Source organism: Canis aureus, chromosome 5 (genome assembly GCF_053574225.1).
Source record: "Canis aureus isolate CA01 chromosome 5, VMU_Caureus_v.1.0, whole genome shotgun sequence".
NCBI lineage: Eukaryota > Metazoa > Chordata > Mammalia > Carnivora > Canidae > Canis > Canis aureus.
This window is the reverse complement of record NC_135615.1, coordinates 38479419-38492930: the sequence shown is the minus strand read 5'-3', so window position 1 is coordinate 38492930 and position 13512 is coordinate 38479419. Positions and strand designations below refer to the sequence as shown.

The window sequence follows — 13512 nt, the reverse complement described above, 5'->3', positions numbered from 1 at the left end:
CCTAGGTTGGGAATCCCTGCTTGGCAGGGAGCCTGCTTCTCCCTCTCCCTCTGCCCCTCCACCCTGCTCCTGTATTCTCTCTCTCTCTAATAAATAAAACCTTTTAAAGATAAAACAACAAAGAAGAATGACCAAACCATTCCAGATGGTAACACTTCAAATCACTGATACAAGGCAGGAAGTCAAAAAGTAAGGCAGTAAGTGATGGGATGAGGACTGGGTGTTATGCTGTATGTCAGCAAATCGAACTCCAATAAAAAAATATATATACAAAAAAAAAAATAAGGCAGTTAAGTGCAGAATCAAGGTAAATGGTCAGAGAAACAGGACACTAGATTTCAGTTTGAAAGGAAGAAGCATATTTTATTTTATTTTTTTTTAAGATTTTATTTATTTATTCATAGAGATGCAGAGAGAGAGAGAGAGTTAGAGACACAGGCAGAGGGAGAAGCAGGCTCCATGTAGAGAGCCTGACGTGGGACTCGATCCAGGGTCTCCAGGATCACGCCCTGGGCTGCAGGCAGCGCTAAACCACTGCACCACCGGGGCTGCCCAGAAGAAGCATATTTTAGTGACTAGACCTGCCCAACAAGGAAGTACGTGATCTTTATCAGCAGTATGTGCCCCCACAGCACTGACAGGTTGGACAGCCGGAAAACATGTGCTGCGGGCAGGAAGATACAAAGGGAATACAGGCATTCGGGCATCTGATGAGGTATAGGGGTCAAGCTCCTGGTTTGTGAGGTCTCTTCAAACTCTAGGACTTTCTGGCAAAGAGAAAGCAACACATATCCCCAGCACGACACAGAACTTAAATACCTTATTCAGGATGCTAGTGAAGTTTCTTACCTCCTGAAGCTGAGATTCTTTCTTCTTGGAAGACAGATTTAAGTGTTTTTCTAAGATGCCACAATACTTTTCTGTCTCCTTGTCATACTTCTTTTTGGCTTCCTGGCAAAAAGTAGAAAGGAGAAAAAGAGTAAGATGTTGCAGGAATAAAAGCAACCTTGTCAAGACCTGCCTGCTCAATTTCATAGCTTCACCATTCTCTCAGACCCAGGACAGTAGACAACCCAGCTCTTCCTACTCTTCAAATAAATGTATGTTACATTAAGCCACCCACTCCAACCCCCACCAACAACAAACTGATGGTTTTCAGTGTCTATCATAAAGGAACCAATACAATGCCAGAAACAAGGTAAGCCCAGTATTTAATAGTGGCAAATCCAGGACTCCACATTCTGAGAAGCTCAACTGTGAAACCGAAATTTCTAGTTTTTAACTCCAAGGATGTTCAAGGGCAAACAATGGGGGCAAAGTTATCTATGAAGCTAATCCCAAAGCACTAAGATCTACTTAAAGCTTAAGTGGGACAAGTCTAGAATAAGGGCAGACCCAGCTTTAACAGTGGTCAAAAAGCACTTAATATATAGACCTAATATCCCCAAGCACAAGAGTAACATATATGGGTCTTTAAAATGACAAAAGATTCAAAAAGAAAGAAATAAGACAAAAGTATTCACAGAAGCACCATTTTTACTAACAAAAAAGCCAAAGCAACATCAGTGCCCAAAGATAGGGTTTGAGATCATTAAAGGGTGGGACATCTAATAACTTTAATTAGGAAGGCTAGGTAGTCATATAGTAAGTTGCTCATTATTTAATGTGAAGTATTAATATGATACAAACTTGCTGCATTGTACATAGAGTATAACTACCTATAAACAAAGATTAAATGGAAAAATAAATGAAAATAATCAAGTTAAGTAAATGGGATAATGGGTAATTTTCTTCCTATATCTGGCATGATCCTACATTAACATTTTTCAAAATGGAAAATAAGATAACTATCATAATACAGTTAATAATCTCTGCTTTCCCGCCAAGTCACTGACTCACAGAGATTCTACTTGTATCTCCCATTTTACAGTTAAGAACACTGAGATCCAGGGAGGTTAAGTTGTGAAAAGTCATACAGAGTGACAGAGTTGGGATCTAAGGCCAGGATAGGCCGCTTCCAAAGCCTACCTCTCAATCGCACCTGAGACACATGTTCACAGGAGGTCTCTCTTTTCCATTCACTTCCTAGTGGGAATGGCAATAAGGGGGCTGGAAGATGTTGGACAGTGGCCTAACAAACAGGATCAATTTCACTGAGTCCATAAGTCTTAATCTTGACTCAGGTGGAACCCACAGGAACTATTTTTCTGCAACTCCAAGGCCTCTAAGAGGAGAAAAAAAGTTTTTGCAGCCAGATAAAGAAGCTCAGAGACATCTCCAGTCATTTCACAAAGATATAACAAGCCAATCACTCTGTGTTGGGCTCCTTTAGCCACTAGACAAGGCAAAAGTGATCTCAAGCCTCTTGCTGGGGATATTCTAGTAGGACAAACATAATTAACCAGGAAACAAATAACTACAGACAACTGCAAGTGCTATGAAGGAAATAAGGTGCAGAGATGCTGCAGACAGTACGCTCAAGAGAGGCCTCACTGGGGAGGGAGCGTGAGCTAAGACATGATAATCATGTGAGGGACAGGGTGGACACTTCTAGAGCCCAAGAGCAGCAAGTACAAAGGCTCTGAGCTTAACACTGGGAAGCCCAAGCAGCACAGGTGACAGGAATCACCAAGAAGCTCTCACTTGAAGCCCTGACCATCTCCTGCCACATTAGAACACCATTTTACCTGGTCAACAAGATTCTAAGCCTCTCAAAGAGTAGAATCATTACATACCATTTTTAGCTGACATGTATCCATTTCTACAAATCTGAATTTTCCTTGAAAGATACCTTATCTACAAGAACTCAATACACAGAAGCAAGTGAGGAAAAAGCCCAAGGAGACCTTAAGCTAGACGCTTGTCTCAAGCAACTCTTTCCTGTATAAGAACCAATAACTTTGAGCTAGGGCTCCAACTCCACTTAATGCTCACAGATCCACCCCAGGAGCCTGTCAGCAAGCTCCAAGAACCCTGTGCTGGGATAGCCCAGCTGGCCAGAGGGGAGAAAAGGCCAGAGAACATGAGTCACCAGCATTCTGTGACTTTCTGGCAACCAAACTGCCACATTCCATGTTCAAGAGCTAAATAGAAAGGGCAGCAGTTTCTGTCCTGAGAAACCAAGCAATAAGACCTCAAAGGTAAGTCTACTAAGATTTAGATAATGTTCTTAAAACAGGAGGGTGGTGTTAGTGATTTTAAATTCCCAACTCAGGTATGACATGGTGCTCATCTTCCAGGGAATCCACTGTGGGTGGCTAAATGAACAAAAGACAGTATTAGGGTTCTGGAACTTATTTCCAAGTCTACACGGACTGACTCTAAACAAATCACGGCCCCTCTCCAGAACTGGGTTCTTACACTGAGGTACTCCATGAGGTAACTGCTCAGGTTTCTTCCTCTTTCAGTTCTGAGAGTGTCTAACAGAGTAAGAATAAAAAAAACCACTTCCTCATAGGCCTATTGGGATAAAATAAGATAAACCATAGACTGTGCTTAGCAGAGAGCCCAGCACACAGGAAATGCACAGTAAAATTCAAGAATGGTGATGACAGTAGCCATCGCAGCAATAGTGGTAAAGAGGCCCATCATCTGAACATACCTCCTCCTCCTTATCGAGAACACTCCTTGTTTTCTATGTCCAATGTCCTATGAAGGTAAGCCTTCATAGCACTTCCACAATTGGAAATTATGTTTATTTACACCTTTTTGTTTCAGGTCGTTCACCCTAGCCACACCATGAGCACATTACATCTTCACTTGCTCTCTACCATAAACTAGTGTGTCACATGGAGCCAGGCACAGAGCAGGCACTCATGTATTTTTTTTCAATGAATGAACTATGTGTATTGAACCTAACAGCTAACATCAAAAGACTATATAACACTGTTCTAAGCACTTCACATGTGTTTACTCATGTCTTCCTCATAGAACTCTAAGAGGTAGGGCAGCGCGGGTGGTTCAGTAGTTTAGCATCGCCTTCAGTCCAGAGTGTGATCCTGGAGACCCGGGATCGAGTCCCGCATCAAGTTCCCTGCATGGAGCCTGCTTCTCACTCTGCCTGTGTCTGCGCCTCTCTCATAAATAAATAAATAAATAAATAAATAAATAAATAAATAAATAAATAAATAAATAAAATATTAAAAAAAAAGAACTCTAGGAGGTAAATATTATTGCTCCCCCATTCTACAGATCAGGAAACAGGCACGGAGAGGTTCAGCTACTCCCCAAGTTGGCATGCCAATGGCACAAGTGAGGTTAGGGCCCCCTATTCACCAATGCTAACTTCTTCTCTACTTTCACTGTAGAGCACAGCTCTCCAAATGTACCTCAGCTGGAGGAAAAACAAATTCCCCTAAACTCAGAATTCTGAACATAGGGTCAAGCTCTGGGCTCACGCCCTACAGCAGGGCAGCTACACTAACACCAGAATGCCCAGGAGTCCTCCTCCCTGGCAGTCTTCATATCCAACACTAACTTCTGCTTCTTGCAAGTAGCAACAGGTTGTTATAGCAACCGAAGCAGCAGGAGAGGGGGAGGAAGGGTAATTTTAGCACCACACAGGCAGAGTTCAGAAACTTCCACTTGGCTGCTCAAGAGCCCTGGCTGGCTTTTAGGTATTCTTTAGGCTGCTGCCTAGACTGCCTGGTGAAGAGTGTGTTTCTTTGCTTTCTCTTATATGTATACAATACTAGGATATAAATATGTGCATGTAGGGGGAAGGGAGGAACAAGTACAGTGAAAAAAGGAAATGACACAGGAAGGAGAAGGAGAAATCACCCCCAACATCACACACTGTTCAAGAAGAATGAGAGATCAGAGTGTGTATGAGAGGCAACACGTTTTTACGAGTAATGACTTTAAACAAATTATTTTATTCTCCTACATCCCATCATCTACAGCCCCACCCCTACCTCACCCCCAGAAAAGTACCTGCTCCAGTCATTGCGATTACTGGTATTACCCAAAAGGACCCCACTCAGACTCCTGCTCTTCCTCCATGGTTATGAAAGCCCAAAACTAGGGCTGAGGGAAGAGGCCAGAGTGAGAAACATCTGTGCTCAGATGCAGAAAAGATTCTTGGAAAGGGGAGTCAATAAAGAGGTCTATCTGCTCTGTTGCTGTCTCAAAGCTCTTCAGAATGTCCAGAGCCACTACTGTATGTTATGGTGTAGGAAGCACAGGTCCCGAGGCCACTAAAGTGAAGGTTTGCTCATTGGGCCCACAAACATGAGAACCTGGGGAGGGACACTTATGGCAAAATCTTGGACAAAATCTTAGCAGAACAAGACTCCCCTTTAATTTTACACTCCTTAATCCATGATATAAAACCCATGAGCTCTAATTTCTTCATAAATGTAAAGTGTAAAATTGGTAGAAAGTGCTAAAGAACTGGAAGAAAAATCTTCGCTATGGTCCATCCTTCAAACTGCAGTCCACCATCCCTCAGAAGAACCCTGACTGAACAGCACATCTTTTTCAGCCCCAATCGTATTCATTTTCAGAAGCACATGTGCTTATTAGGTGGGGTGGGGAGAGAGATCCCACTTCATTATATTTCAGTTACCTTTTCCCCATCTACGGGCATCGACCTCTCAAGACCATTTCACAACTGAGTAAAAATCTAAACATGTCAGAGTCATGTTGCCCAAAACTCCCTGCAGGTGGCGCAAAGGACTGCAGCTGAAGGAGTTACAGTTCCAGAAAAAGAGGAAGAAAATCTTGAAAATCCTTCTGCTTTCCTAGATCCCAATGCAAACACCTTCCCCGCAGGTGGCCTCCTGAACACCCTACTGACAAACTACCTAGGGTTTCCTAGTGATTTCTCACAGAGCAGGGTAACTCTGAAGAATCCATCTTTCAAAAATGAACAAGATTCCCTTGGTAGTCTTTTCATGGAAATTTCAGCTACAAGTCAGCCACATTTCAGGTGCAGTTCCTCCCGGTCAGTGGTAACAAACTGGGACCTAGAAATTGAAGCAGTCCTGCTTTGTGACCTGCACCATGTGGAAATAGGCTTTTAAAAAAAAAAAAAATGCCAACATTTTTTTAAACCAGGAAATTTCAAAGAAAACTGGCTTTTCAGTTTCTCTTGAAAAGCGTCAAGATCTGGCAACAAAGGGCACATTTTGACTCCACAAAAAAAGGAGCTCAGAATAGGGTCACCATGCCCTCAGGCCCAGTTTGCCTGAGGGCGTGGTCTAGGCTCTGAGTCCAGAACCTCTGCAATAAGAACAATTCCACCTTGTCCAAGCACCCATGTATCCACTAACACAAGGAAGCATGTCTTCTACTTTTACATGATTTATGAGCCAGCACAAAACGATTAGGTAACAAAATACTAGAATGACTGCTCTGAGGTTGACCACTCAATCTTACTTTAGATGCTTGTGAGTAACAGATGAGCCACTATATAAAATCCAAACCAGGGCTGCCCGAAAATCCAAGAACAAGGTTTGCCTAATTCTCACCTTGGCAGCCCCAATCTGCTCCTTTCGAAACTTCTCCAAGGGAGTGATGAGCACCTCGCTGGCATTCTCAATCTGGTGAGGAAAAACAGGGCAGGGGAATGGAGTAGACACACATACACACAAAAGCAAATATCAGGAAAAAACTCTAGCAATTCTGACACAAAATGCCTCCCTGTGTCTCACTTTAAAATTTGAGTAAGCAGGGTACCTGGGTAGCTCAGTTGGCTCAGTGACTCTTGATTTCAGTTCAGGTCATGATCTCAGGGTCCTGGGATCAAGCCCCACACGTTGGGCTCTGTACTCTGTGGGAAGTCTGCTTGAGGATTCTCTCCCTCTCCCTCTACTCATGTTCTCAATCTCTCTAAAATAAATGAATCTTTTTTTTTTTTTTTAAATCAAGTAATACTACTGCATGTGCCAATTGTTCACAATACTTGAAATGAAAGCATGTCAGATCAAAATCACCATCTCACAACATGGAACTCTTCCTATGGCTGATTCTCTGAAAATGGGTACCTTTGGGTCACTTGGGTGGCTCACTTAGTTAAGTGTCTGCCTTTGAATCTCAGGGTCCTGCAGGGAGTCTGCTTCTCCCTCTCCTTCTGGCCTCCCCCCACCCCCAATTGTGCTCTCACTTGCTTGCTCTAATGAATAAATTTAAAAATCTCAAAAATAATAAAAATGAGTACCTCTAAAAATGTAAGCAACCATGTAAAGGCAGAGGGGAACTAGTAACAGGGTAGGTTCTAAATTTCAGCTTCGGGTGACATCTTGTAAATGCCTATTCACCCAAGTTACATTTAAGTGGATATATTTTAGGCAGATCAACACTGAGTCTAGGTTAAAAACAAGAAAACACCTTTGGACATTAAGTGGCATGAAAACCTTCCAAGCCTGACTTTTTGTATTCCTACCAGTACTAGGCTAAGATCAGGACATCTGTGCCTCCAGACCACTGGCTGCCACTCAACTTCCTCCCCCAGCTCTCACTCCATCAGGTCCTATATGCCAGCCATACCATCCCCATGCACCTCAAATGTACAAAACTTGTCCCATTTTCAGGCATTGCATTTGGTCATTCCCTCACATGCTCTGGCCCCAAATGCTCTGATGGATGACACATTTCTTATTCTAATTGAGGTTTTGGCTTAAAGGTCACCTCTTTAAGAAGGCCTTCCATGATCACCAGCATATTCCAAAGTAACTTCTCACCACCCCACCAAGGGTTTTCTTCAAAAGATGTAAGCCAGCTAAAGTTTTCTAATTCACCATTATACACACACACACACACACACACACACACACACCACTATCTTGTAAATGTTCACTTGCCTGCCATTTTCCCCCAAACACAGAGGAGTGCTGAAAACAAAGGAGCACTCGAATATTTTTCAATGACTATGTGAATGAATGAATTATTTCTTGACTGGCTGCCAACTGTGTGACCACAGGCAAAGCATTTAACCTCTCTGGGCTCTAATTTCCTCATCTGCAAAATGAGTAGGCTGGATTGTTCCAGTTCTAAGATTCTAAGGTCTATTCTAAGGCAGTAAAATATTTTACAATCTTTCCTTTTAAGTCATTCACTGCTCCTTCATTGCTCAACTAATTATTTCAGGAATCCTGATGCAACAAAGCATTATTTTTCTAAGTCACATGCATATACATCACAATGAAACCAACAGAGTAAATGCCAGAAAGGCAAAGATGGACACAGCCAAGAACTAACTAGGCAAGGGAGGAATAAAAGGTGGCAGGTCTCCAAATTTATTGCCATTTGCCTTTTTCTCAATTTTGAAAGCACTTATCTGAGAAGAGAGCATTTTAACATGAGGGTTGCAATGTTAACTTGTTTGATTTTTATTATTATTTGATGTTGCTTAATGGGCTCACTAGCTTAAATCTTGCACAAATAAGGTAAGTCTCCAAAGCTCACAGTGGTATGCTGAACCCCTAAGCCACCAATTCTCAGCCTGAGCTGCATGTCAGGCTCATCTGGGAAGTTTCTAAAAACCCCAATGTCCAGCCTACACTTCAAACCAATAAAATCAGAATCTCTGTACTTCGTCCCAGGCATCAGTTTATTTTATACTTCCCAAGTTGCTCCAGTGGTTGACAATCTAGCCTTAAGGAGAAACTAAATACACAAAAGCAGTAACTACTCATCTGGGAACCAAGATGTCCAAGATCCTGTCCCAGTCCTTCTACTGCTTGCTATTCATGTTCACTAGACCTCAGTTTTCCCATGTGGCCAATGAAAGACTACATATAGTGAGAAGTAAGGTTGTTCTGGGTCTAAGAATCTATGACTATGTTATTTCCACTCAGTTCCAAGCACTGTGCTGATGCTGGGGACACAGAAGCCCACTACAAGCCCTTCAAGAACTCCTACTTATTATGAAACAGACACATGCAATGATTATCAGACACAAGGTGGTAAGTGGAGAATCCAGAGACATGAACTGGATACTAAGAATATACAAAGCATGGCCAAATACACCAAGGAGTCAGAGAAGGCTCCCCAAAAAGGTGCAGCTTTGCAATGCTGAGCTGAACTGATGAGGCTGCCATAGAGTGAGGAGGTGGGGAAGGGGCTTGTAATAGTGAGATACTCAGACACACACAGAAGAAACTCAGTTCACTGACATAAATAATAAAATTGCAGAGGCAAGCTGAAGAGTATAATCCAGTCATTGTTCTCTTACCACAGGCCATAGCATCTACAGGGTTTTCATCGTTATTTGCTCACCACACCCCCCATCCACAAATAGTGACTCGGCCAGGAATTAAACTCAAAAGAATCACTTCCCTTTCTTACACAATAGCACGTGCACAGACAAGCTTCCCCCTGCCTCCACCCACCACCAAACCTGCTGCAACCACCAGCCTTCTGATTCTGGTTCAAGCACCCAAAAATGAGCAATCAAGGAAAATAGAGTCTCTGTGCAGGGCAGGAGGTGAGAGCTTCTGCTGTTTGCGATTTCAAAGAAATTCCCCCATTCTTTGTCTAACACAAATGTGGGTTTGAATCCAGACTGCGACACTATTTAACTATATGATCTTAGGCATGTTATTAACCATTCTAAACTTCAATATCTTCATTTAGACCCTGAGATGATATAGGTACCACCTCACAAAGTCATCATGCGGGTTAAATTAAAAATGTGTGCATATATAATGTCTTGGTTGAGGCTATGGACTGAACAGCATCTCCTCAAGACTTATAGGGGAAGCCCTAACCTCTGTTAAATTAATTAAACAAAGAGGCCACTAGACGTAGGTGGCTCCAATGCTCTAATAGCCTACATAAGCCAACCAAAACCCAAGGCTGCAAATCCCTCAAGGTTAAGAAATAGAAACAACTAGGCTTTCCCAAATAAGGCAACAGCCTGAGATATAGCCAATCAACTTTAATTTCCTTGCTACTTCCATATGTTCTCCATAAAAGTCTTTCCCCTATAGTTCTTGTCAGTCGAGCTTTCCTAAACAGTTCCAGTTTGGTACTGTCCAATTTGAACCAATTTTTGTTCAAACAAAGTCTTAAAAATAGGATATGCCTCATTTTATCATTTAACATCCCCAGCGTGACACTTTCTGGAGATGGAGTCTTTGGAAGGTAATTACATCATCAGGGTGGAGTCCTCACAATAGGATTAATGCCCTTCTTCTGAGCCAAAACCAACAGCCATTCTGCCCCCTTTCTCTGCCATTTAAGGACACAGCAAGAAGGTAGCCATGTGCAAGCCAGGAAAAGGGTCCTCACCAGGAACCCAATCAGTTGGTTCCTTGATCCCTTGGTCTTAGACTACCTAGTCTCTAGAACTGTGAGAAATCAGTGTTTGCTATGGAAGCCATCCAGCCCAGGGTATTTTGTTATGGCAGTCTAAGCAGATTAAGACAGTGAACTTAGTTTCAAATGAGCAGTTTTAGCATGGGAAGAGAAGAAAAATCTTCATTGATAGATAGACTCTTCCTAGGCCTCTAGAGCACCACTAGCTTGGGGACAAGAACTCTTGGGGACAAATCAGCATGCCGCCAGCAGGAGGATTTCAAATCAGCTTCATTCTTGGTATCTCAGGGTTAAAGAGAGGATGTAAAAGAACTTCTTGTGGATGTGGAATCTCTCATCCATTGATGCTGAGCCACATTAGAATTAGAACACAGAAGATATTTCTTAAGAACTTAGAGATCAGCATTTGATTCTTAAATTTGCATAGTACCTCCTTTTGAAGAACTTCTTATAATTACCATCATTTACTATGTGCCCATTTACTGGGTGCATACTAGAGGGCAGGCACTGGGTTAGGTATTTCAGAATAACCCTGAAGGGCAGGGTTCACTTGGATAAATTCAATAAGATAAGGAGAGCAAGGAGCAAAGTGTGACACCTTCATCCCCACTTTGCCTATAGGGCATCAGAGGCCCCCAAAAGTTAAACAATTCAGAAGATCCACCCATAAGTCATACCTTATAGGTTCACCTTAGAGTGAATCTTTGGGAGGCCAATAAATGTGGTTCTAAAGTTATCCATAGTAATCTCTTAACATTTGTGAAACGTTTCCAACTCTGCAAAGATGAGAAGATAAGGCTTGCTCAAGAGCTTAAAACACTCAAGTGGTAGAGGCTGGACTAGAACCCAGTTCTTCTGACAACAAATCTCTTGACATGAACCACACTATATGAGAGCAAGAGCAGCCCAGCCATACTCACCATCCGTATCCGTTCATCTTCAAGATTCCTGAGGACAGTGGCAAATTCTTGCAAAGACCTTGCTGGAAAAGAGAAAGTGCCATGAAAGCGACATAGAGAAATGAGCTTTTGGGAGTCTTTCCAGGTACAGCTATTATGCTATGAATTGAATTCCCCTGGCACATGCAGAATCCTAAAGTCAATTGCTTCCCAAGGCTCCCCTTATCTTTTAATCATTAACGATCCAGGATGACCCTGAATGCAGGTTAATTTCACCTGGCACTCTAACTAGCAAAGGATTTCCTTCAAAGACCTGCCTGTTCCTGAGACTACCCACGACTGATGAGGTGCTGGCCAGCTTCCAGACCGTAGGCTGGAAGGGGAAGAATTACGCTTAGGAGTTGAAGGATTTCCTGCTCAGGATTTGACCTTTTCAACTCTGGTTGTGGGGTTGCGTCAGAAACCAACCTTTCCTCTGGCACCACAACTAACTACATCAGTGCAGCTCGCAATGGAAGCCACATCTCTGGCTTCTCCTTGGATTCCACTTCCTGAGTCCTCAAGCCACCTATTGATACAATGCAGCCTGCAGGATGGTGGTCAGACATGGAGAGTCTTCTTTACCCAAATTATTCCCAAAGGCAAAAGGCATTAAGTACAATAACCCTGAGGATATTCAGGACATGCATGTAATGTTGGGGAGCTTCAGGGGTTACATTGATGCGTTTCCACTGCTCTCAGCTATCTCCCAGCTGCCTTCCCTCATCCTCAGATCCTGGCACTCTGGTGACAACAGGGATTCAATAAGCATTTGACAGCTCTCTCAATCCTTGCTCACCCCTGGAGCTAACCAAGATGACCAAATGTAAGAAGAATTTAGGGCAATGACTGGACCCTGCCAAAGATAGGTGTCTTGATATTGTAAATCCTCTGTTCTCAGGATTGCCTATAAGACACAGAAGGTAATAGTGAAAAGAGAAGTAGCACAGCAAAGTAATCAATGGTAACCCCACCCTCAGCCTCTGGTAAAGGAAAGGGAGAGGAGAGCTGAACACCAAACTCCTCTGTCCATCTGAAGGCAGTGGCAGCTACCTAGCTCTAGCCAACTACTGCCAGGCCTGAATGTAGGGCCAGCTGATCAGATTCTCCAATTTTAAAAATCTAGAAAACCAGAACATTACACAAATTCAATTTATATGTTAATTCAATTAAAAAAAATGAGTGCCAAAGAAAACATGATTGTATTCTGACTTCAGCCCACAAACTATTATTTGCAATCTCCAACTCTTCCCTTATCTACCTATCTTCTGTTCTTGTTCTCAGTTCTATACTACTGTGATTGGGGCAAAGAAAAGTCACAAAAGCAGCCAGAAGCAAAACACTACAGGAGGGTGGGGAGCAGAACCCCACTGCAAACCTTCAAGCTTCCTCCTACAGGTCTGAGGGTGAAAGAGGCAGTCCCAGAACTCTGAGGGGAAACCCAGAATAGCCCCTTGGCCCCTGATCCTCACTTCACCCTGCTCCCCACCACTGCTGATATGATTTCTGAATTTAGGACACTTAGATACTTCCTATCACAGGGAAAAGGCTCAGCAAGGTCACCAACAGTTATGATAAACAGTGACCCGTCTTATCATACTCATGGTTATGACTTACCTATACACATTTCATCATCTGTTTCTGCATCTCCTATGCACTGAAATTTAAATTCATTCAAGGAATCGGCAAATTTCCTCTTCGCCAAAGACAAATCTGGCAAGAAAAAGAGAAAAAATATGAATTACTGACATCAACTGATTTTCCTATATGCTGTACGGTTTAGTCCTACTAATGTAGCAGCCAGATCTGTCCCTGAGGCTTATTCCAAACACAATGTAAACTCAAAATACTGAACAGCTGTTTCTAACGTGAAATTCTGATTGGCCTGAAAAATTACTATTTCCACTACACTGCTTTAACCATTCTGGCCCCAGTTCTAATTCCTTAAGCCACGCAGTGAGTCCTGTCGTGTGCATCTGTACGGAAGAAGACCTACGGAGGAAGCGTAGGTCAGATTGGGTATCAGCATCTATATCCCTGTGGATGAGCCCAGCCAATGGACCTCCCAGGAGGTCAGAGGGAGCTGGAAGAAAGGGCATGAAGCGCCCCATTCTCACAGCACAGGAGATCCTGGACTCCTTATTCTGACTCAAGCACACATGAGGCCGAGTTCTCACAACCTTCAGTTCCCTTCATGAGCAGAATGACCAGCCAGCATGACAAATTTCCGTCTGAACTATTTCCCTGGGTCATCGCGTTCCCCGCCACAAGAACAAAGCCCTGGCAATGTTTTGAGTTGGGGTAAAAACACACC

The 13512-nt window shown here is 42.9% G+C and overlaps 1 protein-coding gene across 18 annotated transcripts in view; it reads right to left on the bottom strand.

Moving 5' to 3' along the window:
* ARHGAP26 (Rho GTPase activating protein 26) overlaps positions 1–13512 on the bottom strand; it is a 419433-nt gene that overhangs the window by 305844 nt on the left and 100077 nt on the right. For all 18 annotated transcript variants that reach the window (XR_013379692.1, XR_013379693.1, XM_077897670.1 and 15 more), the window contains 4 exons: positions 12816–12911; positions 11181–11242; positions 6471–6542; positions 850–951 (listed from right to left, as the gene is read on the bottom strand). Coding sequence is in view for 16 of the 18 variants with exons in the window: in XM_077897670.1 (XP_077753796.1) it covers positions 850–951; positions 6471–6542; positions 11181–11242; positions 12816–12911 (332 nt within the window). In the remaining 2 variants the exon portion in view is untranslated. The remainder of the gene's footprint in view (positions 1–849; positions 952–6470; positions 6543–11180; positions 11243–12815; positions 12912–13512) is intronic.